At 41.5% G+C, this 27738-nt stretch overlaps 1 protein-coding gene across 1 annotated transcript in view; it reads right to left on the bottom strand.

Moving 5' to 3' along the window:
• LOC110979079 (stress-activated protein kinase JNK-like) overlaps positions 1–27738 on the bottom strand; it is a 38711-nt gene that overhangs the window by 10199 nt on the left and 774 nt on the right. Inside the window, exons 2-7 of the mRNA XM_022234632.2 lie at positions 8758–8850; positions 8015–8202; positions 6652–6781; positions 5156–5353; positions 3195–3360; positions 872–943 (exon numbers count right to left, since the gene is read on the bottom strand). Coding sequence (XP_022090324.1) covers positions 872–943; positions 3195–3360; positions 5156–5353; positions 6652–6781; positions 8015–8202; positions 8758–8775 — 772 coding nt within the window. The 5' untranslated portion in view covers positions 8776–8850. The remainder of the gene's footprint in view (positions 1–871; positions 944–3194; positions 3361–5155; positions 5354–6651; positions 6782–8014; positions 8203–8757; positions 8851–27738) is intronic.

The raw sequence follows: 27738 nt of genomic DNA, 5'->3' as shown, positions 1-27738 counted from the left end.
TTTATGAACTTGAAAGAGGGTCGCTTGGGGTTAAAAACTGTCTGGAAATTCCAGACAGGATTGTGGCATACAAAAAGGCCTTTGTTTCTTCTTTTTTGGGGGCGGGGGACCAAGGGAGGCCACAAAAATAAGGGGGGAGGCAGAAATGAGAACTACTAAATTACCTAGTTTGACCATGTATGGACCTCTCTGGGTCCCTTTTCAATTTCATTTACATGTTGACCAGTACTGACTCCGCTTTCAGTCTTTGGCCATATTTGTACACATGGATCTGGATCACAATCAGTGATCTGTAAGATCACTGACCATTGGTTTACAGACACCAAAACTTGCCTAATGGATAATACAAACCAGTGCTAGGATCACTGATCATGATCCAGATCCCTGTGAAACAAACGGGCCCCCTTTCCCTTATTCTTGCATCCCCTTGCAACCTCAATGACTGACAAAACAAAGGAGGGGAGCGCAATACCTTTGCCTGGTGGACAAAAGCTTGCCGAGTGAAGATTTCTTCCTCACAGAATGTAGCGGCAAGGATTTGTAAAGTTGCACTCCCCCCTCTTCTGAGATTCGGCCAAGAAGAACTTACAAGGGAAGCTACTAGCTGTGAGTTTGGTCTGGTGAGTTTCCATGGGTGTAGTTCCCCACCCCTCCCCCTCCCCCTTCCGATGCGAGTTTCAGTTGTTGAGCATTCTCATCATCAATTCTTTTGAGTTTGTTCCATCATGCTGCTGACGGAGAAAAGCAGCCTGCTTCCAAAAAAGCTGCTGAATCCAGTGACATTTTTCTGCTTAGAAATTGAAAGGCTTTGAACCTCTACCAACAAAGCAAATAAAAACCATGAAACTCGAAGTAAAGTTTGAAAGGATACGATCCATTCCTGGGAACATCACTTGGCCGCGAATCATCTCGCCAAATATACAACCAATCGACCAGATATCAACTGAAAGGAAGAAAAATAACAAAAATCATCAAAGTCATTCAGTGCGTTAAGTATCAAAAAAAAAAAAAAAACTAAAATACAACTGTTTTTCAAATTCTCAAACACAGGTCTCATTTTTTCTTTATCCATTGTTTTTATATTCGCATGTCTTGTTGCCTTAATAAAGAACTTGTTACATAAAAGGACTTCAAGGCATTCTGTAAATATACTTTTGTTATCTTTCTTTTTTTTGCTGTAAAAATTCTGTGCAAAACTTCCTTTTATTAAACGAAAATTTGTTGGAACGACATATGAAATTAGGAAGTAATCGTAGAGGAAGATTTCATGCAATACACAAATGGAACCACTTTCTCATTGTGGGAGAAAAATGAGGTTATGCTAATCAAACATGATTCTAACCAGTTTGATTGACCATCTCTGAAACTGTTCAAGTGAAATGAAAACGTCAGTGCTTATCAATATTAAGACGAATTGCTTCTCTGCCTTATCTAAAAGACTTCTTTCTCTCCTTCGCATAAATAGGTGAACTTGTTTTTGTAAGAGCATCCCCAGGGATGAAATACTTAGATAAATTTGTTAAATGTAGGGGACTCAAAAAGTAACCACTAAGACCAATACTTTTCATTTCATTACTTCCCTGGGACAAGACAAAGTTACTCTGGAAAATAAATGTTCAAAAGTACACTTGTAATCACTATGTAGTTTAAAAAATTGGGGCTGGGGTATTTTAGGAACACTCATCTTTATAATACTCGGCCAGTAATCTGAATGCATGATAAATCTTTTGCTCCGGCTGGGAGATATGTGTTGCACTTGTTCAGTAAAGCCTGGAACTAAGAAGTTCACTGTGTGACTAGTTCTTTCACTATAGGCAGGAAATCCCGACCCATGGACCTTAGACCGTAAATAAAAAAGTCAACCCCCCAACCCCCCCCCAAAAAAACAGATCAACTGAATTCCTAACTTTCATGAAATTACTTTCTTATTGTGATTCTGAATCTGTCCCCAAAGTTTTGGAATTTTGTTTCAGTTACCTAGCCCCAGCCCTCAAAACACTGTCCCGAATTTTCAGTCAAAAACTGCAACCTGCTTTTGTACCAATCTACTCTCTAATGAGAACATAGTGAAATCAAAAACACCGACACGGAAAAAAAAAACCATGTGAGTTCACTTCCAACATAAGGTTCCCATACTTTGGTTAACCAACCCTTTCTGAAAAAGTAACCACAGCCTTCTTCAATTAAAAAGATAAAACAAATTAAGGAAATTTAGGATAAGACAAAAAAGACCCTAGCTAGCTTGATTCGAAGCCTGAGAGATTGCTGCTGCCAGTGCAGTGACCTCAGCTGGCCTAGATGCCAAGAGCCCCGTCGGAAGGAGACGGCAAATTAAGGCCAGTTTTGGATGACTTCCGCTTCAGATTACTGAATCAACTTGTAACCCTGTCCTATTAGTCTCCCCCCCCTTCCACTCTGCCTTGGCAGGCACTGACGTGGTGGGAAGAAGGTGGGGGGGGGAGGGGACAGAGAGGGGGAAGAGGAGGGGAAATGTCTGTGGCTGAGCAAACTAGAGTTAACAACTTTCTAGACAAGCTGATTGCAATCTAGGCTGAACTCGGTGGTTTTTTTTTTTTTTTTTGCCCTTTTGTGTAGTTGAGAACAGGTGGCACAGTTTGCGGGTGACAAAATACCCTGGTTGTAAATAGGGTCACCTGTGCTTCCATCACAAGAAACCTCAAAGTTTGAAGGGGGGAAAACAGTCAGGGATGGTCAGGCCTCTCTATCGAAGTTTCTACCAGTCGTGCAATACCGTGAACATGGTAAGCTAATTTGTGGGAAACTTTTTTTTTTTGGTACTGAAGAGTTGGAGGGATGCCAGAGGAGGGAAAAAAAGCCAAATAAAAATTACCAGTGAAAGAAAACCTGCCAAAATCAAACGTTTGATTGAAGTCTGACAACCTTGATTTCCACAAAACTGTTGCCTGTCAGTTTCAAGCCTTTTACAATTACGGGTATCTCTGCATACATGAATCAAAGTCACTATTTCCTTCATTTGTATATTTCAGCCACACATGTCCCAGGTTTGGTATTGTCCGAGCACTCACACTTTTGCTGTGATTGGTACATGTACCTACACTGCAAGTGTAATAGGGGACTTAAGATAAAGTGGAACAGTAGACAGACACACTTTGCTCGTCGAGGGCACATCTTCACGTCTGAAATCCACTTCAACCACTTATTTTTCTACTCACCATTTTCTTTATAGCCCATGCCTAGAATGACTTCTGGTGCTCTGTAATATCTAGTGACTACGTAGGGGGTCATCATAAATGTCGTGCCAGCCGTGCGGGCTAGGCCGAAATCCAGAATCTTCAGTGAACAATCCGACTTGACAACTATGTTGCTAGGTTTTAAATCCTGACAAAACACACAACAGATCAAAGTGAGGAGAATACAGGAAATGATTCATAAAAAAACTATCACTGAATGGGCTGTTCACAGGCATGCAAGTTATGAAAGCCGTGGGGTCGCAGGACTTTTTTCTTTTACTACAAGGGGACAAACTCAAAAGAGAACAATTCCAGGAGGAAAACTCAGGGATGCTTACTCAAACACTCTGTTTGACAAACATTTTTCTGACTTAAAACTGTTTACTGTAACTTCATTATGATCTTGTCACTATAAATGGATGTTCCAGTGTTAAGCCTGGTTTCCATATCGACATAAGAAATGCAGGGAGCAACGCAATCAAGACGCGAACTGCAATGTAGACATATGGAAACATGTCAAACGGAAGTATCGCCGATAACACAAACCAGCCCCAGACGGATCGTCAAAGTTGAGCTTGGTTCAACACTGCTGACTCTCTGTGTTGAGTAGCTCAGTGGGCTGGCATGACGGTTGAACAATGGTGTTTCTCTCGCTTAGTATCACTCATTTTGTGCATATGCAGGCCAAATTGTCAACAAATTAGCTGACCACTGACAAATTAAATCAAACTGGAGTATCAGTTTGGCTTCAAGAGGAAACATTGCCACCTAAAAAAAGCATTTTGGGGAAAATGTTCCAAGTTTTGGGTGCCACTTCGTTTCATTTTTGGTTGGAATGACGCTGTGTGGCGTCTCTTTCGTGACTGTCTGCGTCTTGCCGTATTGTGGACCGTCTGTGTTACAAATGACCATATGGAAACCAGGCTTCACATATAAATACAGACACTACAGTACTACAGCAATATCCAACAACTTATGAGTAAATGTAGACGGTATTTTTCAACAGTAACACTATCATCTTGATATTCAAAGTCATCACAGCCTGAATTTACAGAGCTGGGACCAATGTGGTGTGGCTGCAAAACTCAGAAACTTGCTGAGCACAGAAAACATCTGCAAAGCAACACACAGGCTACCAACCAAAAACCATTTATGTATATTGCACATGACTGGCGCTCTGCTAATTTCTGCTCAGCATGTGATTCTACGTACCTGAATACAGTTAAGGCAGTGACATAGCAACTTTACGTGATAAACAAAAGTAAACCCATCAGATCAGTCATATGTCCTCCATTACTTTGGCTGGTGACTTGGTTTTTAAGCCAGGCAAAATCTTGTGTTTTAACAACATGGACCGTGTTTGATTTTAACAGGAAACGGCGCAGGAAAAACATCCACTGACTATGGCTGAGCTGCTAGCCACTGGCTTTTATAGCTGACTGACTATGGCTACAGCCACTAGCCACTGGCTTTTATAGCTGACTGACTATGGCTGCAGCCACTAGCCACTGGCTTTTATAGGTGACTGACTATGGCTGCAGCTGCTAGCCACTGGCTTTTATAGGTGACTGACTATGGCTGCAGCTGCTAACCACTGGCTTTTATAGGTGACCGACTATGGCTGCAGCCACTAGCCACTGGCTTCTATAGGTGACTGACTATGGCTGCAGCTGCTAGCCACTGGCTTTTATAGGTGACTGACTATGGCTGCCACTAGCCACTACTTTTTATTGGTGTACGTAATTCCAAGCCAGAGCTACAATAATCAGACTTTTCTTGTCTTGTTTAACCAGGGTAGCCCATCAGTTATCAAGTGGTAAGCCCCCCAACGTGAACTCAACCTCTCGACTCCTTCCTGAACTCTCAACCCAATCCCGACCTACTGACCTCCCCTTCTGAACTTTTCACCTCCATCCCGACACACCCACTCCCCTGCCACTCACCCTATGGATGATCCCTGCAGAGTGTAAGTGTTTGATGCCGCACAGCATCTGGTAGAGGAGATAGGACAGCCGCTCATGGTCCAGGTCCATCTGGATGACCTGGCTCAGGCTAGCATCCATCAACTCCATCACCAGGTACACGTCGCTGAACTCATCGAATGTGTTTTGTGGCGAGAAAACATTTAGGAGGCCGATAATCTGGGCGCAACAAAAAAGCAGGAATGAAAGTGGAACTGACAACAGAGTTTAATAAGCCTTGCACTGAGGGTAATTGACAACAGAGTTTAATAAGCCTTGCACTGAGGGTAATTGACAACAGAGTTTAATATGCCTTGCACTGAGGGTAGTTGACAACAGAGTTTAATATGCCTTGCTTTGAGGGTAGTTGACAACAGAGTTTCATAAGCCTTGCACTGAGGGTAGTCAGTTTTCCTAAGTTTTCACAAGCAAACAAACCATAATAATGCGGAATGGTGTTAAGATAATACTGATGGTAATAAATCAACTGCTTGGATGGAAAGAATTGCAAGTGTTGGATTTGGAAGAGTTGGACTTACTTCTATGAACAGTAATCAAGTAACAGTATAGAAAATTTGAGATTGTGTAAACTAGCAGATTAACCAATCTTTGGGAAGGAATTAAATTGTTAAAACTGTATAATGATATGTACATGTAGGTTTACAAATAGTGAGCCCTGAGCAACTGGCTTACTTGAGGTTAAATAAAAAACAGGTGATCAATTATCTAACTGGCCTTTAACAGCGACCTGATGAAAGCATAACATTTGAATACACAAGGAAAGAGGGGCCAGTGACAAAGTCAGCAATGACTTTGAAACTGCGCGTGGCCTGCATGATTTCCAACCACAGAACAGAACTATAAGTAGCTTTCCTGCTTTGCGGTGAATCGGTAACATGTTCACGACATGCCAGGCACTAACACTTCCTGAGTAAAAAAGATTTTCGCTATGCACATAAAATTTTTCAACCTCCAAATATGGCATATGACTGCACTGTAAGAATAAGCCAACCTCAGTACCACACTTCACGCCTGGTACGTCAACAAGATATTCAATAGTTATCATTCTGGTGTCTTAACTAACACACATTCAAACGTGTAGTCTCTATACCTGTGAACATGTGGTACTAGACCCTCTCAAGTAACTACATATACATGCATGTAAGGCCCAGTCCGCCGTCCAAAGCACACGGCTATGGCTGACAAAGCTGCACAAGCAAAGTTAGCTGGCCACAACCTTTGGCATTGCCCATTATCATGTGAAGCACCGACAGAATCAAACCGAAGTCCAAGAACAAGTGAAAGAACACGGTGCATCAGGAATCATTCTGCAAGAGACTCGCCAAGGGCACTGGATCAACCAGGAGCCATTAGACTGACTTACGTTTTTATGATTGCACGTCTTCATGAGTAAGAGTTTTTGGTACGCCCTCTTGGCGTGGGCACTGGATCACCCAGGAGCCATTAGAGTGACTTACGTTTTTATGATTGCACGTCTTCATGAGTAAGAGTTCTCGGTACGCCCTCTTGGCATGGGTGACATTCTGGAACGGTCGACTTAACTTCTTTATTGCAACGTTCTGCTTTGTTACAGTGTCGTAGGCAGCTCTGCATATCAAAAGGAGAGAAAAAAGTTACTAATTGTTACTTTACAATCTCTGCTGTGTTCGAAATGCACCTGCCCAGAAGAAGATAACTTTTATTTTGGTCACTAAAAAACACTTTCGAAATTACTTTTAATCCAAGCAAAAAGAAAAACAGAAACTGCCATTCCCACAAAAGAAGGAAGCTAACATAACACCTAAAACCATGACACTGTCCAAAAGCTTTGAAAGTTTGTACCTTCTTTAGAACAAATAAACATACCTCTCAATTTCACAACTGATGAGGTATATAGGATGACTTGCCCAACCTGAATGAAGGGGAATCCCAAACTGGAATTGACATCTATTTATCCGGTTTTGTCATAAGGCAGTTGTACAAGACAGCTATATGTAGAAGCCACTAAACCTTTGAACGCATAAATTACAGACACTTCATTCTGAATAGGGACTGATTTTACGGCACTTTTCTTTCCAGGTCGTGAAATTTTGCTCAGGTCAGCACAATCCTTGACTTCTTCCCTTCGCTACAAAAACATCCTGGTTTCATTTCTCCTCAGTCAACGATTCAAAGTTTCTGTTCGTTACCAGTTACCATAACAGACCAGGCCTACAGAAAGACACACACGACCGTTTCCAGGAATAACAGCAGTGCGTGAATCATTAAAGTGACAGTTACAGAAGATAGTTGTGTTTGATATTCTTCATGTAACTCTGCTGTGCTTTGGGGGAAACCGGCGCATGAGTCATTTAGGCAAATTGATCTGAACTATGATACGCGGGTGACTAATTTTAAGTATGCAGAATCCGGTGTGCGGCTTCAGCTTTCAAACTAAACACAAGTTCGGCAGGTCGCTGTAAATCCTGTTTACATAACCAAGAGCAAAACAAGAAGTAATCAGGCTGCAGCTTATAATCAATGTGTACTACGGGGACCAGAAATTTAACCAGAAGTTTCCCTTGGAATATCTGTCCAGGGATTTCCTCTCACTTCAAAAAATTAACATTTCTTCATTGTTTTCTCTCAAAAGGGTTTCTTCGGGCACAAGAGCTACATGCACAGTGTCATGGATACAATTGTAGGATTGTTCTTTTCATTACCAATAACGTAGCCTACCCATGTAATGGCTACTTAAAGCTCCAGCCATACTCGGCCCCTTAAGTGGGAATCGAACCAGGGACCATCAGTTAAACACTCAATTGCTTCGTCTTGAAACCCAATTCATCTACGTGTACTTACACCACCAGCCCCTGCGCACCCGACCCCACCGATCGCAGGCTCTGGTAGCGTTTCAGGATGAGGAAGTGCGTGTCGCCGACGTCCACGCTGTTGAACTGGCTCAGGAACTTGGCCTGACAGCTGCTACCGCCACCGGGCTTCATTGCAGAGGGTGCAGGGGGCATCTTCTGTTGAGAATGCGCCATTCTCTGCCGGACGGGGAAACAAAAATTCAAAGTGCCAATGAACTGACCACAGGGTAGGTCTTGGAGCGTGATTTTAAGGCTGAATGAGTCCCAATAATTGAATATTCAAAACAGCGACCTTTCAATCAATACAACTTTTAAACATCATATCGTACCAAACTCCTACAAAAGCAGTGCAAGTGCCCCCCCCCCCAAAATGTCATCAATGCCTGGAGCCAACAGATTAATCCTGGAACCAGAATGACGAAGAAGACACTCATGCACAGGTGGTATGCACACTTTTTAATACCTTTTCAACCAATAGAGGTATTGCCCGTACAATATGAACGGGCCTTGAGTTTACGCGCGATCGTAGCATTGGATTATTAGATGCAGTCATCTAGTGTCTAGTTTTCCCTGATTGCTATCTCTTTGAAAAAAAAAAAAACGGAAAAGAAAAAAGCAAGGAAAAAAGCATTCCCTAGAGCAACCATTTGGATACGTTTTCATCTTGCCACACCTGTGCAGTAACCCCTTTTTTCTCCCCAAGAGTACGCAGCTTTGGCTTCCAAAACTTACATATTGCCTATCGTTCATGCTACAGACAGAGGCGTCTGTGCTGAGTGAATCTGTCTCCTCACCAGAAGACACTAATACAGATCGGGACAGATCCTGCAGGCAAAGCAACCAAAGGGGAAAAGATCATAGATAAAATAAGGTATAAAATAATCACATGAGGTCAAGATCATTCACAGGATCAGGGTACATTAAACCCATCCTGGATATCACTATCTGGCAACAAGGGGTACATCTAATCAGTTTGTTTACCGGCAGAGTGTTCACGTCTTGCATGTTATTGCAAAGTGACCTTCAAATCTGAGCGTCCCTGAACCGATCACAGACTAACACTGGTTAGTTTCACAGTACAGTGGTTTGTTCAGCCCCCAAAAGCATTCAAATGTGGTTACATGTAATTTTAACTCCAAAGAACATACTGCACGGATGCATGCAATGAACACTGTTTGCATGTTTTGTGTGTGGGTGTGTTTACAAGAAATTCCTTTTCTCATTGTTGGTATTTGCTGTACAACAAAGTAGGGCTGCGCCAAATATCCCAATATTCCATCAATTATCAAATGTTCGAATAATACTTTCCGAGTTTGATTATTCAAATGTAAAATTCATGAAAAGGACGAGAGAATTTTCTTCTGTTTTAAATGAGAAATGTCTACTTGTGTGCGATATTGCAACTGATTTTGTATATATTTTGCTCAGCAACAATCTGCCGGTTGGTACGACCAAATATTTGAATATTCAATCGAATTGAAAGGCAAATATACGAATAGTAAATTATTCCAATTGACTCAGCCCTACAAGTACAACAAAGTTTGGGTAAGGTTAAACAGTACAGAATAATGGTCTTTCTTGACTCTAAAATGCAACTCAAAATATATATTTAATACCAAATTCAAAATGCTACAGATAAAAATGTACTCATTACCTCCACTGGACATGTAATACACGTGGACCGATGTTGAAAAAAAAAAATCTTTAACATACCACGTTTCTTTCATATGCACAGTACATGTTTAATTATGTACAGTATACGGTGCACTGTGCATACGTGTACACGTTCACAGGCTTCTAATTCAAAATGTGTGGTTCATTACTTATGTCCAACTTGTATGCACAGTATGCTTGACACTAAGTTGCCATATATCCATGTCAAACCACAGAGCATGTGCATTAAGTGGAGGAAAAAACAGAGGGAGTACAGAGGCCTTTCCACCGATCACTGATGCAGGCTGGGCCCGCTGAATCAAGCATGAATCAGACCTTCACGCCATTACTCAGTCTGTGTCATGCCTTTCTACCCACCACCACGCAGGCTGTGATGACCAACCATTCACATTAGCTGGACCATTACCGGCAATGCACGCACACGTAAAGCCAGTCAACGTATATTTGTACGTGAGTAGGCTCTCATGAATCTGCAGACGCACACAGCTAGTGATGTACAGAGTACATGTATTCATCAATACAACACGCTGTCAAATCAATGCCAAATATACACTGTACACAAACAGGTATGTGTGTACAAAACACATTTATGCTTTTACACTTCAGACATGTACACAGATGACTCGCCCTGATAAGTACAGCCCACATCATCCTTTTATAAGGCAATTACAAATTAACTGGTAAAAGGCCACTTGACTTGAAATGACCTCTTCTCTGTGCTCACGATGGTTGATAAACATCTCAGAGAACACATAATGCTAATTCAGTTTGAGAGTAAAAGGTAAGTCATACACAATGCAACCAAAAAATTAAAAATACGTCAACAAGACGGAATTCAGACACATGGTAATGCGGTCCACATGTGCACATACAGTGTACCATACAACATGTACATGTACATGTCTTGCAGGTGCAAATTCCAACGGACATGGGTTTTTCCTACCGAGTTTCGTTTATGATTCAGCTAGAAACAACATGCAAGGGTAAATCCTGGTATTCACAACATTCACAATGTCAGATAGAATACTAGAGCCTGAACTGCGATGAAGTATGTTTCACATGTACAGGTATATCTGTGAGTAAAATTTGGAACAGCACTGCGTCTTTATCCATTACATGTACAGAAGGCCTATGCCTGATTGAGTGTATAATGTACATGTACTATGAAAAGTATTTTGTTAGCAGATTTAGAAACTCAATGCATGGCAGGGCCATTATAACATTACCTAACATAATGCCCATTTCTACGATCCAGACTCCTCCAGTGTCTAGCCATTTGCAAAAATGGAATCCCGCATAGTCATTGATTTAATATTGAGGGCCTGTTTGTTTCACATGGATCTGGATCACGATCAGTGATCCAAAGTTGATTCACTGACACACAAGCCCACCTATTTGATAGAGTGAACCAGCGTTGGGATCACAGATCGAGACCCGTGTGAAACAACGGGCCTCGTATCACATAAAAATGCACTGATACATTGAGCATGCCTCGCTTGTCTTCTCCCGGTACTTGCACCTTTCAACTTTACGACCGTGTCAAATTAAAAAACAAGCGAGCCAACAGGCTGCCATCTTGTCTTATCTGCAGGAAGTTATACCCAGCTCAAGGTTCGCACCATTTCCACCTATAGACAATTTCTTGTTAAACAAAAACGCTCAGTCAATAGTGCAAGAGGAAACATACTTCTCGAAGTACAATGTGCATAATGAACCCGTGTATGTGCTTGATAATAAACCGTGACAATGCTGGTAGAGTGAACACGTATACCCGGAAAATGAAACCTGAGGTAACCTTGCCTCGGCTTACAAATTTTTACAACAAGCACAACATGTACATGCTGAGCCTGTTCATTTGAAAATCTGTATAACAGTTTTATACGTGAGAACGATAGGATGTTTTTAAATGTAAATTGACTTCTGTCCCACAAGGAGTTTACAATTTCTGTCTGAGATGTGTATTTGAACAGGAAAGTCTCAAAAGTATCATTTTTGTTCATGTACTTATACACACATGTACAGGAACATGTATGCGCCTTGAGCAGAAGCACACCCTCATTGGTTGAAAAGAGCCATGTTGGTCAGGAGTGTTCCATTTGTTGGTAGCGATGCCACCGTAATGTGTGCATTTCGTACTTGTTTGTGACCCAGCAAAGTTCAGTTCTAACCCAAAGAGCCTTTGTTGCTAAGAAAATAGCGCCCTCTGCCCATACACACAGTACATGTATGCAATGACACTGTGCCAGGATTTTTAAACTGTACCAAGCTCGTCTTTCCGTCCCACTTCAAAATTTGGTATACTTGACAGAGAACAGCACCGTAGATGCAATTAGGATTGTGTGGGAGAACAGGTGGAAAGTGTGGCTGGTTTGCCGTCGGTGTGACATCAGGGGTCAAACTGTCCATCTAATCAGTGTAAAGGGAAAACTAGATGGAAACACTGACAAACAATTTCTCTTGACCAAGAATCCCTCTCCTGCCTGGAACAACTGGATAATCAAATACTCGAACCCTCGGCAGATCAGGCCCGGGGGAGCCATCACTGGTCACACAACACAGCCTGACTCACTGTGCTGTTGTGAATCACATTTCTATTTCTTTTCTTCTTTCCTTCTCTTTCTCCACAGCATATGGTGATCCATCCAACTAGCAAATCAATAATCTCATCTGGTGTCAATAGCCACGAGATGGAAGCCTATTCAGTAAACCCGAATTGCATTGTGCCACACATTGTTAAAACCTGCACAAATTACGTGTCCCCACACCAAAAAAAAAAAAACCTTGCTAGACTACCAAAGGAGTACATGTACATGTATTTTATTGCGTGCACCATGGGCAATAAGATGACAGTATCGGGGGAAGGTTAAGGATTCAAGGCAGTTTGTCCAGGATGTATGGTAAAAGTATATTTCCAGAGGACATGTTCGAAAACAACAAAATGAAACGTACAAAAGAACAAAGTGACAATGTTCCAAAAAGAAATTCACACAATGCTTTTAGAAAATTACACGCATATTTCTTCAATTTGATAACACATTAATTTATAATAATAAATTATTCATAAATATTGTGCAGCTTTCATTTCAAATATGTTCAAATGCGTATTGCAATTAGTGTTACTCTCCTGTGACACAAATTCACATTTCAGTTTTCATTTGGACAAACACTTTCACATGAGATATTTACATGTATTATTGTCTAGCTTTATTCGGCTTATTCTTTGAGGACTCCCTACTACATGTACCTGGAACATGTAGAAGACACCAAACTGCAAGCTTCAAGAGCCCATGTAATGGTGTACTCCTTTAAAATGCCCACTGTATTAAAAAACAGAATCGCTGAGGTTCGTGTCTTGAACACAAAACAGCTTCCACCAAGACCCAGTTGTCTATATGTTTGGCATACTGCAAATTGCTGGAAGTGTTTTTGTTTTCACTGTAAAGGTCAGTCAGGGAGCGGGGAAGGATTTTTGCTGCCATGCAGTGTGATATTAAACGGCCACACGATTTAATAACAGCAGGGAACTCTATTATGGAAATATGGGCCGGGTTAATCAGCTCCCACTAACGGGCTGAATTGGATTATGTTGGATTTACAAGAGAAAGAAACATACTCACAAGTCTCTAATTTCATACCGTGGAAGTTTTTACATACAGAGAAAGGTTAAGGAATATACTTTACACTTGGTCAGTTAACAATTATATCTGGATGGCTTCATTACCGATATCAAAGTACATGCACTACATTTATTCCAATGGGCACTCAGGAAAAATAGCTGGGCATTAATTACGTGTATTTGCACTACGGCTGAAAATCAGCAATTATTCACTTTTTTCATTCCAGTACAGTCTACATCTTGGGGCTTAACTGCATGTATTTTTCCAAAAACTGGAACTCATTTTGTGACATTAATGTATCCAAAGAAACTGTGATTACGACTTAACACCCGAAGCAGCAACAATGTACATGCACACATACACTAAATGTTGAGCACTTTGCCACAATGTGATATAAATTGCCCTTCTAAGAGCTCAGTGCCATGCCACTGTGTACATGTACGGAGTACCCTTCATGTACATGTACAGTACCTTGTCCAGCAGGCCTGTGGACATGAGCAATGTATGCACAGTGTATTTGTGGCCATGGGCAACCTGTGCATATTTGTGGTTGGAAATGAGCCTGGCCTTCTGATCATTTTTCCTCTTATAAAAACATGTCTATCCCGGTACAGAGATGCAGCCACACTGGCCTCTTGTACCACAGACAACACTGGGTTGAAAGGAAGCAGACACTGGCAAGCTTCAGCTATTTGAGAAAGATACCTATAATACACTGCAGTGGAACAACATGCATGCTTTTTTTTTTTGTAAGAAAGCACACTCTCGCTTTTGTCCCAACCTGACAATTCCTTGCTAATTGCTTCTTTTTTTTTTTTAAGAAAGCACACTCTCGCTTTTGTCCCAACCTGGCAATTCCTTGCTGATGGGTAATTCCAGAAATTAGGGGTCCAAAAGTGTGACTTTTTTGTGTCCCTGTTACATTTGACCTTTGTTATTTGACATGGAAATATCACAAAAATTGATTTCAAACTATTACTATTTGTTTGGCAAGCAATTTGCATTAATTCATCACTCTTGGAAATTAGAAAATGTGTTCTGAACTTACAAAATCATATGTCAGATGTGACAGGGACACGCACAAAAAATGGACCCCTAATTGCTGGAATTCCCCAAATACGCTGTATAACAAATTTTGCTAAAATCTGAGGACAGGGTATTGTGCTTCCTAATGAGCCTACCGTACAGTAACACTTTCCCATAGACAAAGCACAAGCACTCAGCATCGAGGACACTACACTGATGACCGAGGACAGGCAAACACCCTTTGTTCCCTTTATATCCTGTTCTCTATGACAAAGTAATACAAGAGAAGGCCTACATCTGAACACGCAGAAACTGACAATGCACATGCATGCTGAAGTTATCAACACATTCATACACGAATGTATTCTCCCACGCTCCTCGCCCGGATTTTTGCCAGAATTTGCAAGGCGACCCCTGACCACCTTGCAGGGGAAGCCGATGACCTCTGAATGTCAAACATACATGTACGGTACATGCACACATGCGCCATTTGATTTCTGCCAAATGGTGGACTTCAATGGATTCAGGAAGCTTTTCAGGACAAAAATGCCATTTGGAAGCTGAGCGAAGTTGAACAGAGCCTTCAGATTCTTAAAGACCTGGCCAAGACCTTTAAAAGTAGCTGACTACCAGCATATCATACCGGTGCCTCACTTCTTCTTTGTGCATGCAATTACTGGTACACTGTATTGTATGCATGTTATTTATTAGCTGCAGACAATTAGCGTCAGCTTTTTTCTTTTGTTTCCAAATTTTTTTTTTTCATTTTATTTAACAATGCAGGACATACAGGTGTAAGAAGACATTTCTAGCCTCTCTTTACAGAATGAAACCATGGCAGAAATGGTACCCTACAGAAAAGACTGGCACTGCAGTATACTGTATAGTTTTATTGCCCCAGCCGTTGGCTCTCACAAAGGACCCTGAAAGGCTCAAGCAAAAGCAGGGCATTTATACCATGCCAAGCCAAGGCAACAGTACTTAGCCACTACTGCTAAGCCCTGCATAATAAATACACTGGGCACCACTTCCGAGAAATCCAATTTGCATAACCGCACTGTCTGTACAGTATTCCAATTGTCTGCTGTGGTGTGGTTTAGAGTATTCTGTAAACACGGAATGAGGGGATGAATGGCACCCCAGCCAAGTGAGGTGAAGTCCAGGGTACTGAAATGCTACTGTCTCCAAGCATGTACAGGTACATGTACATGTATGTAGGTGCAACTTGCAGTGAGGTATGTACATGTACATGTGATCCCATACACCTGACCTGGTCCAATGCTGAGGAACATACATCTTTGAATGAATGGTCTATTCCATTCCGTGCACTTACATGTCATAAACAACCACGGCTGGCTGCTGTGAACGATGAAATAAAAGAAGTGTTTTCAATTCCGTAAATCAGTCATATCAGTAATTGCTACATGTACAATGTACAAGAATGTAAATGTACTATACCGGAAACATCAAAGTACATGCAATCTTACCTGAGGGCATTCATTTTATTAACAGATGAAACTATTCCTATTTTTAGCAATACTTGTTACAGTAAAGTAAAAAATGATGAGAAATTGGAACATGATAGCCTTCCTCAGGCACACTATCGGTACAATAAACACAATACATGCCAGCTATGAAATCATACAAACTGTGGCTTTGTGTCCATGGGTCATTTTCATAATGTCAAGTGGTTTGAAAAAAAAAAAAAAGCCCTCTCCAGTGCAAGGCTCCTGCAGGGAGTCAAGATGTGCACGTACAATGTGTGTGACAGATCTACAGGGAGAGCCTGCATACTCAACACGAACAGTTGCCATACGTCCAGACACACGTGTGTGAACCCCTTGGATGCTTCATGCGTGATTATTAAGTTACCGCCAACGACTGCCACGCAATGTAATGGCGTACGTGGCTGGAGGTTTCTCCCCGTACAGTGCGCAATGAACGCACAGCATATGCTTGAGATAGTGGTGGACAGGAGACTTGCCACGTCCGAATCACCCGGCTGTGGGCAACAACACCACACGGGTCTATGGGAAATGTCCGCAGATGAAAGCCACTAGCTTCCGTAATATGCGCATGTATTATTCCTGGCTACGGACGAGGGATGCAGACATGGGCCTGACAGATACACAATAATCAAGCAGAATGGATGTCTGCACAGGAGGGCAAGAATCAGTCAATGATAAATGCATGGTGTAAAAATCTGTGTTCCGCAGAAGAAGCAAAAGCAATTCTGGACTGTTGAAAGGCTGTGTAACAGATGGAGGCTTTGGAATGAATTATCGGATCATTCTATAAATTCCGGGTCCCTGTTACATCTGACATCTGTAATTTGACATGGACATAACAAGGAAATAAATTGATTTCAAACTATTTCAATTGTTTGGCAGGTAATTTGCATGAATTTATTGCCCTTGGAAAATCGAGAATGTGTTCTAAAATTACAAGTACAAAAATCATATGTCAGCTGTGACAGGGACACACAAAAAAGTGAGCCCTTAATTTACAGAATGATCCTATTGTGTATTGTCTCTTCTACACACGCGGGTCCCCATGGGTGGCTATGTACATGTATGTGCATGTATGTCCTTCCAATTATGTACAATGCAAAACTTAAGAATGCAAATAACATACAAATGCATGGGAACATGCACTCTGTGTGTGCGCGTTTCACTTGATGACCCACATCTGTTAAACATTGGGATTTTTAAAGCAACTGCAAAGCAAAGCAATGAAAAAGATGCAGGTTACTGACTGACTGACAAAACGATTGATGACTTGCAGGTGCTACCAGGTAACATCCATGTACAGGTACCCTTAGAGGTTTTAAGAGGTGGGGGGTTTGTTTTTGGTTTTTATTGGGGGTATAAGACCAGATGACAGAATGTGTAAAATGCCTCGGAAGACTTCCAGCATATCCTTACGATTCTAGCTGCTGCAGTGTGCAAATAACAGAGCTAAAATAACATAGCAAAGCTTACAACACTCGATTATTCGGCATCCTTCTTTTTTTGGCACAAGTGAGAAACAGATCATCCGTGGTGTAATGTTGGATGTACTTGTGCTTATTTTGATCAATGCAAAGATACACCAGTGCCAGCGCATACATGTGTATGAATACCTTTTCATGACTGAAAAGTATTTTGTTTGATCTATGCTAACTCATAGAGCTGTGCGATTATAGAATGTATGTAACAATCATATTGAAATCGGAGGATTTAGGACTGACAGGGATAGCTACATGTGTACCGGTACATTTATTGTGCACACATGTCATTGTACATGAAGATGTGCCCTATACCTGAAATGGACGACGTACAGTATACATTATGCCCATCTTCTCACTCTCTCTCTTTTTTTTTTCATGGGTGACATGTACATGTACATGTAGCACCAATCACAGCACACTGGTGGTTAGCAGCCATGACTGCCCTGGCCCCAATTTATCATCAGCCCAGCATCAATTACAGTGATTACAGAGCTGGATGGTTTGAACAAGCCTGTGTACACATGTATGTACAGTAGTAGGATGCTGCTATGGGTACTAGCAAGGCCTGAAACATGATATACAGTTCATTTCTGCACAAAAGGGGACTGCGCTGTAATTTAGCACCAAAATCACGCCCGGCGCCATGATAAGTCTGAGGGGCCGAGACAGTGACATGTATTAGTATCCCGGCATACAGGTTTCCTTCAGCTTGCTGCCTGGAAAACCACAAGCACACTCTTTTAAATTGGTTACATTTCGAGGTATTGTTCCTCTCAGAAAACACACGGTACTCACAAAACAGAATGTAGACATAATTTGCCAAGAAAAAAGCAAGAACCATGTTTAAAATCTGTAAAATCTGACATAATGCATTTATGTACAATTTATATGATGTGCGCGTGTGCACACGTATCTTGGCAACTACATTCTACCAATAATAAACCATGAAAGACAACAGATGTACCGGTAACTTTGTTATGGTCTCTAAATAAATAGTACCGCTAATTAGCTGTGTTACTACATACCGTTAACTGTATGACTTCCAGATATATCAATGTTGATGACTCCCAGCAATGTACGCATACTGAAGGTTTACATAAACTTACATTATCTGATATGAATATATATGTAAGTATGCATTGTGACAGACACCAGAATCAAGAAATGACCTGCGTTTGTACAAAATGGACATCTTCAACAACTGCATGTACATGTACACTGATAGTCCGTTACATTTACATAAGTGTGTACATCGTGTGTGTACCCACCTCAGAAAGCTCTTCTTACAGTTTCTCAGACGTTGGTATACAACATTTACGAATATCCAGCTTGATTCTTCCTCCCACGGCCAGCTGACTGAACAAAAAATCCCAGCTTAATTGAGACCAAGTTTTGCAAGCAGACAGCCAGTGACGCTGCGTCACTTGAAGCTGAATGTTGGTCAACACCTTCCTCTGAGAGAAACGCGCAAACACCCCTGTCGTGTACAACGTCCTGGACATGTACCCCTGGGGCCTATACATGCACAGTGCACCCCCAAGTCGGTGCTGCAGCCTTGCACGTGAGGCACTGAAGTGGTAGCTATGTTTCAACGCACTGGCTTGTTAAAACAAATGCAGGGTATCCCTGTAGCTCGGAGTCTTTTTGACCAGTGTTTGGCCCATGCGGATTTGGGGGCACGGGTCAGGTGACCACGAACAGGAACTCTTCACAGCCTACAGAAGGGCAAACCGGGCACACACCCCCATGATCTACTAGTACCCTGCGTTCAGGCCACAGCCTACCTGTATCTCTTGCACTTGTTACAACCAATCGCTGGGGCTGAGGCCTTCCAAGTGCTACTCTTTCCTAATTCAATTAGGCCAGAGGAAATCATTGTAAGCTGGGGAAGGGGGGGATGGGAGAGAAGGGGGGGACACCATGGCTCGTGATAAGAGTGGCTCTGAACACGTTTGAGGAAGACTCACATTGGCAGTGTGGTGCTTCTACAAATGGTCTTTGACAGTTGACTAACGTTTCATTTCAAGTGGTTCTGTGATTTTGGGGAATGTCATCATGGCAAGCCCAAACCTACAGGAGCAAAAAATATTAAATACAGCCGAATGCTTACTTTTTTGCTTTCTTTTCAAGTCACAATAATACAAATTTCTATACTAATTGAAACCAACTGTACAAATTACCTGTATCTGTTACCAAATTGTACGGTGTCCCTTGTTTATCATTATCAACAAGAATTATTCAGGCATAGATTCAGATAGAGTAAATGCAACAATTTTTTAAATTTCTTCACTGGCTTCCGAAGTACATGTACATGTTAAGTTGGATGCTACATGTAAGTACCACACATGTACATGTAATACTAAAAATCATGCGTCTAACATCTACTGGTTCATTGTATATACATACAATGTTCATGATAGACACTGTACTTGTTCAGTGTACAGTACACGTGTATTACAGGTCTTATTAATCCAACTTGCAGCACATGGCAAACAGTCTCAGTACAATGATTTGAACACTGCGTAAGGCACATCCCGCATCTTTCTTGTCGACCAATTCTTTTCTTTTTCTGAAGCCGTAATCTCTGCACAATGATTACCCTCAGACAACAGCCACCTGACCTGCTTCTCTTAGCTGGGGGGCACTGCTGGGGACCGGGAGGATTACCAGCCAGGAGTCCTAAATCCCCGGCCGAGACAATTCAATTTACCTGGAGTCTGGGCACTGGGAAGCGATAAAGCCCAGTCGGATGGGCGGTGGCCCAACACATTGTAATCGCGGCCTACCCACCCGCATGACAGTGCCATATATCGTCCATCAAGACAACGGTTTGGAATTTCCCAGCTAAGAAGAGCTAATCGGGTAATGCAGCTAGGGTTAATTACAACATGTACACTCACTAATGGCATTATCATCCACATGGGGTGTATCCAACAATTTTGATTCCTTGATACAAGCTCATGTGACACGAGGCACATACGTTCAACTGGTACAGTCCACAGACCCAATTTTCACTTAACCTTGAAAAACTTCTTACACAACACTAAGTTGTACACACACATGTACAAAGTTACATGTACCACTGGAACATACATGTACAAGTGCTGTAGCTGTGCATAAGGCCAAGTTAGGAACAAAGTCCATGTACGTGTACATTTGCATACGTACTGTACAAATAGAACTTTCACTTTAGAACAGAAAGAAAATGAAACATGCATACATGTAAACTGTCAGTTTTGCCCATTAATATCTACTGGTACACATAGAAGTTTTTCATGTGACGTGAAACATGACGGGTTAAAGCATTTCAGGAAGCATACATCTAACAGCTGTTGCCTGTGGTGTAGGGGTCCATGGTGTTTTGTACACCCTAGGGGATAAATGGCACTGGAGATGAAACCAAGGGTGCCATTTGCCCCCGAGGGTGTGCAAAACACCATGGACCCCAGTCACTGCAGGCAGCAACTGTTTTGTTACACCAAGGTCATAGATTACACTGGAATGGTCTGAAATGCAAAGCATATTTTATTGCAATGTAAATTAAAACCCTTTGACAACTTGAAACACTTGAACAGCAAATTCAGTATTGAATTACACTGAAAATTATTGATCATGATGTCCTTCGTTGACCGATATTTTTGGGGGAAAGGAAGGAGAAATCTAAGATTTATAACAAACTGGTTTACTCGAGAAACCTGGGATTCATAGAGCACTGGAGTTCTTGCCGACTGGTTACATTTCAAGACATTACATCAGATTCCTTTGAAAAGTATTGACAAGATTGAAGAGCAGACGAGAAGAGACAATGGCATCAGCATTTTTTGTAAAGAGAAATAGTGATCAGAATATACTCGTGTTCCACGAGCATAAGCTGGGTGCACTAACGGAAGTTTAATAACCCACGAGTCTCTGTCATGGTCAGAGTGAAGAGAGTAGCACATGCGAACAGACACAGTGCTTCAACGTCCCCCATAATGTCCCCCAGTGCAGATCTCCTACAATAACTAGTGCATAGTAGTACCACCATGGCTATCCACCTTTGTACCCAAGATGACACGATAACAACGCAGTGGACACGACACGTCAACTGTGGGGAAAGATGTGTTATCCAGAATGCTCAATGCGTGAATGGTACATGCGCACTTGTAGCATATCACATGATCAATTCGCGACCAATAAAAATTCACTATCTATGACCGTGGTACATGTACATGTATAACAAATGTACATGTACCACGTCCGTGGAGGCACTTGCATTTTTGGACCTACGTGTACGTCAGAATGTTGAGAGACTTTGAAGGTGGGCGCGTTTTCGTGCACGTCTGTGTAAATGAAACGCTGACCGTCAAAAATCACATGACAGAAACTCCTGTACTGTACACATGCAGCAAGAGGCCCCCTGTTTGCAGTAAAGAATGAAATACATGTACATGTACAAAATCCAATTCACCTGCCATGCAGCAGGCCCAGTGACATGGAATCAGGATTTTCTCTAAGAGTGTAATGAATGATTAATTGATGCTCGTGTATCAACCGATGTACCGGTACTGCCATGCCAATATGACACTACGGTATCACCATACAAAAAATCGAAATCCTGACAATCGGCTGTAGATTACTCTGTAGCTCTAACTCGAGGCCAGACTGTTTGAAGTGTAACCCTTCTGACATCCGAGCAGACAACACATCTTTGAAAGTGGCCTCCAAAATAATGTCACATTGTACCTTCAAAGTGAATGCTGAGAACGAGTAGAGTAACCACCATCAACAGATGCTCAGACTGTGCAACAGTAGACCGACCTGCAGGAATTGGTAACCCAATGCACAAGTGCAGCATGTGGGTAATTGGTGAATAGATACAAGGATGCATACTTCAGTTTCATGTACCTGCATGTCAGACAGCTGCAGTGACGCCAGCAATTTTTAGTTGGCAAACACAGAACACGTAACGCACTGTAAATGTATGGCGGTTCATGTCGCATCATAACCTCAGTCTCATAGAAAGCATTCTCACATCCTGAAACTGTGGTATCGTTACATGCCTGACCGTGCTTGCTGTTTTGCAGGAATCAACTCTATAGCCCTTTATCATGGGCAGCCATCATGCTTTCCCACCAAAACAATGTAATCAAACTGAGGCTGGAAGGGAAAAAACACTGTTCTCTTATGTGAAGTTGCATTACTGTTGTCAATGGGTCTACAGGGAACAAGACAAACATGAAAGCATTACGTTAAAGGTCTACAATCCGGTCCAGCACTTAGAATCTCAATCTGATGATTTTTTTTTACTTGTACGTAGAAGATGACTCTACATGTACAGTAATCAAAGCAGGGAGACATGAGGTTATATCACAACAGCAGGGTTCGAATTTTAACTTTTGGGGGTATTGCTATTTTGGCCTCAAGAAGTGGGGCGTGTACATGTACTTTGAGGGAACCACGTCCAATAACAGAGGCAACAGGCCCAAATTTCTACAAAGGAAAGGCACTGAGGCCAAGGTGTAAATATTCTGCATTTGAAATGAGTTACAAAATTGGAAAAACAAAAAAATGGTGTTTTACATGCTTGAACTTTCATATTTAAATATTTTATACCCATGACAAAACATCATATTTCAAGAAGTAACTGGCATATTTTTTTCTGACAAAGGATTTCTTCATTTAGAGAAAATTAATAAAATAGAATCCAGTGAATTAGACTGTAGATTAAACAAAGAGAACATGTTTTGTTTCAATTTTCACACATCTTTTTCGACTACACAGTGCGAGCTTACCAACCAAACCCCCATACCGTAAAGCTGACCAACCAAATTACGCCATGGAATGATCAGTTACGCACATGTAGTTGAGTCTACGGCATGCGTGCATACGTGATCTGAAACTATGGGGACAAAAGACCTAGCCGTAGCTGTGGGGGCCCGTTTCAGACACGGCCTAAGCCTTATGGCGCAGTATGGCTCTGTGGCGCCTAGCACCATGTCCGCCAGCTCGGCTGCCCTGGCTGTGCACTCAGGCCGTGTCCGAAACGGACTTCCAGAGCTACGTCTAGGTCTACTGTTGACGCGTCTCCACACATTTCCAATGGAGCAAAGACCTAGACTTAGCTCTAGACAAGAGATTCGGATGCAGCCTAAGTTACCGTGCACCCATGTGGCGTGAAGATGATCGTGTACTGGTAGACTGCAACACGAAATACATTCAGGAAATCTAGGGTGCTTTTATTCAGGGGCACCACTGACAGGAAGAACGGGGGAAACAGCCAGCTTTGGCCGTGGACAAAGTGGAAATATTCAGGGCACCACGGCCAATTGTAAAGGCACCGACCGCCACGGCCATGTGCACGCACACAAGACAGAAACGCTTTGGGAAGTTCAAGAGCGACCGTTGTCACTCATTTACTGGTAGTCATGATACCCATGATACGGTTTGTGCACAGGTTACCAGGGAATTCAATCAATGGTCGCGTTCGTACATGTACAACAGACTCATTCCCATCCCTACTGTGTCCAGGGCCCACTAACCAGACTAAATGACAGGTGCACTTGTACTCACTGGTACCCACACTACATGTACTTTCACATTAAAGTTTATGCAACTAAAGAAAGTCAGGGAACAATAACGATATCATTTAAATCTGTTATGTAAAATATACAGTTTGACAGTAGGCTTATCGTGCTCTGAACTTCTGAAATTCAGAGCTTGTTTCTTTTGCCTTGGGGTACTTTGCTTGCCGGAGGGTGTTCAAAAGGTCACATCCCACATCACAGCAGGCAACAATTATTAAATGTACGTATCTATATAAATGTGCGGTCATACTGCAAAAACTGTTGAGTCAAAGAGAACTGGCTGTATGATACTACAAAAAGTAACCACACAGGCCTATGGTAAAACACCTACATGTACATGTTCCCCTTTACATCAATTATGATTGATAGCAATTGGCAACTGAAGCCAACCTGTACCACTTCCTTGGTCATATTAATGCACCCTTGGGGCTACTGGCCACACACCCACCACAACCTTATGCGTGGCACACCTTCATGTGCACAAACACACCCTTCCTTTGTCAGGGTGTCTCTTTTAGAACAGGTGCTTTCCAGAGTAATCAAATCTGTACATTTTGCAGATCCACTAAACATGTAGGGTGCCTAAGTTTGGAAATGATCGATGGGCAAGCTGTACCACGTGCTATGGTGCATGTACATGTACAATATGGCTTCTTTTAAGCATCCAAAGGATGCCTACATGTACATGTAGCTCCTAAGACAAGCCAACTTTCCCTGGAGTCCTTGATGGACAAAAATGCGCAAGACAACAGTCATGTTGCTGGATATATACATGGTACATGAATGATATATGTTTGCCAAAAACAGAAATTGTGATTTCCATACATTTAACCTCCATGATAAATTAATCATCACGGCGTAACGATCGGAAGGGGAGAAATTCCATATACTGGCATATATGGACATCACTAGTTGTTCTCTGCAGTCACATCTTAGCCATTAAAAAGCATTGTCCTAAAAAAGTCAAAACTTGGTCGGGAAATTGTTGATGCCTTTACTTGGGAAACACTAAGGATTTTTTATGTCAAGAGAATCATATCCAGATGTGAACTCTTTCCATTATCTCTTGTGGGACAGGTTCATGGCATTCACAATATCAGTGGTTGCCGGTACACATGTGTAATGTAACTTGTGGTGCGATGACCTTGTAGAATTGATACCGGTTTGGCCTATCCAGTTTCCAACCACTGACTTGGGCTTTTGATTACCCCCCTCTCCTTGGATTTCTGCTATATAAATATGGAATAGCGTGCTTCAACCCTAATCGGTAACCCTTTTACGGTATGCGAACAACTGTGCTCACGTTGGAAGATTGAGAATGCCAGTAATAAAAACAAAAGTCTAATACAACACTTTACTGAGCTTGCAGTGCCTGGCTTCCTCATTACGAAAACAAAAACAAAACACTAATGTACCGGTATCAACCAGATGAGCATATCCTACCTTCCTGTACATTGGCCACGTACTGTACAATTACATGTACCTGTACGTGCATTGGGTGTTGACCAAAGGAAGGGTGTATCAACCATCAAAATAGGGGAAAGGTGTGGAAAAGTCTACATGTACATACATGTACATACATGTAGACACAACAAAAGTTCAAGTACTGTACAATATGACCGATGTACATGTACATACATGTACAGTCGAACCTCGTTAATAAGAGGTCCTTTGGACTTGGCAAACTACCTTGTTATAACAGGAAACCCGTATTATCAGGAATGAAAACAACGAAAAAGAAAGGATTGGGACCTAACAATTTCCTTGTCTTAAGCAGAACCTTGTATTAACAGTGCTCTTCTTAACGAGGTTCGACTGTACCACATAAATTATTTTAAATGTCAACATGTGACAGGGTTGCATAAATGCGTTGTTGAGAGACAATCCTTGAGAGAATGCTTGATTTCTTCACTATGCTGTCCTATTAAAAGGCATGATTAGCCCAAATTATCCTCAATCCTACAAAATCCTACGGGCAGTTTTAGAGGTTTTTGGAGGACTGCTGCTGCATAAAAAAATCATGCTCCTCAAAAAATCTAAGGGCACTTGCAAATAATGAACGATATGACAGAAACAGTGGATAACATCACCCAAAAAGGACGGTGTGATTCATTTGTAATAATGTACCGTTTCACATTTATCCTGCCACGACTTTAATAATAAGTATAATCATTGTACGAATATAATCATCGTGAACGCGGTCCGCTCTCAGATCGCACCAGCTAGCCGACCCTGCATGCACGTATATGTACATGTATAACATGTACTCTGTACATGTACGTATTAGGCTTGCATGTACACATGTGCGAGTATGTCGCGTGCAGTTTCACTGTACATGGTACAATCTGTTACATATTTTTATTGGTTGGTAGAAAGTTTTCAGTGACAAGAGACCCAACCAATTATTGATCTTCTTTACGTGGCACTTAAGCAGAAAGCGGTGTGCCATGAGCTTTTGGTCGTCATCAAAACATTGCTCTGTGCATACATACAGCGTGTGAGCCCACTGAATTCATGCAGGAAACCCCAGCGTGTCAGACCATAATCATACATAAGCATTGTCCCATTCACAAGTGTGTGTTGCTTTGACGTTTTCCCATTTTGATTGAGGTGGGTTTGTTACAGTCTGCATCAACTGAACAAAGTTGAAGTGCAGTTTAAACCTTCAAATCCCCTTTGGGATTTTTTTCAAAATTATGGTCACTGTTAGTGTTTCAAGTAAAAGAAATGCTAAAATTCAGGATGAAAATGCTCACTTCCACTTTTATTTCAATTCTTTTAAAGGGACACGTACATGTACATGTGTACAACTGTATAGATTTGTAGGTTGAAACTCAGTTAAATGATGTAGTTTAATTTCATAGTGCCAAAAAAAAAAGAAAACGAGCACTGAGATGATTCATGTGTCGTAAACCCACATTTCTAATAGAACTAAAAATAAGCTAATTTAAAAATTGCCCCACGAACATTATAAACCATCAGAAAAAGTGGAAACAATAGTCTCCAGGGTATAAACAATTGTTTGATCTCATTTTGCACTTCTGTTTAATTGTTTTTTTTAAGGAGAGCGATTTGCTCTCCTGAGAGATTTGAGGAGATACTGTACAGTAGATTTATAACTCTCCTGGATTTTCTTAAAATGAAGAACTACACAGCCTATTCAAGAAATATCGGAGGATTCTTGAGGACTAAGGCTGTGTCCAATTCATCCATGGGGGCAGTTGGAGGATTTTAAAGGATCGAGGGCGTACATGGTGTATCCTAGCCAAGGCAATTATGGTTAGTCACTAGAGCACATGTGAATCAGAAACCGAATTGGAAAAATAATTTTTGTGTGCCAGACACTCTCCAGAGAGCTTGCTCTGTTGACAAGCACAAAACAAAACAGAGAAATAGTTCTACATTTGTTCTATGTTACACTAAAATAATCAAGATTCTGCAACAGCATTATGCATAAAATCAAGTGGTGGCATTTTGGAAACTGTGTTGACCTTTCCAATTATTCTTAGCTGATTTTACATAATAACTAATAATTGGTTATTATGTAAAATCAGCAAAGAATAACTATTGTAGATGGCATTGTGACACCACCTTTACTATATTTGTAGTACAGGTGGTAAGTACTGAAAGGGGTATATTGTACCTTTCCAAACAGTCATGTTTATGCTTTGCAGAGGTCTCATGCTTTCTACATATTGGACGTGATCGGTCGATGTGTGTAATCACATGATCTTTGGGCAAAACTGTTTCAAAAAAGGGAAGTAAAATTGGAGATTTCATGCAGAATCGACCAAGCATTCAGAACAATCTGGTGATCATGCTCATTGACTGATCTAGTCCA

Source organism: Acanthaster planci, linkage group LG19 (genome assembly GCF_054643075.1).
Source record: "Acanthaster planci isolate LZ-2023a linkage group LG19, COTS_SCS, whole genome shotgun sequence".
Taxonomy (NCBI): Eukaryota; Metazoa; Echinodermata; class Asteroidea; order Valvatida; family Acanthasteridae; genus Acanthaster; species Acanthaster planci.
This window is presented reverse-complemented; position numbering and strand designations above follow the sequence as displayed.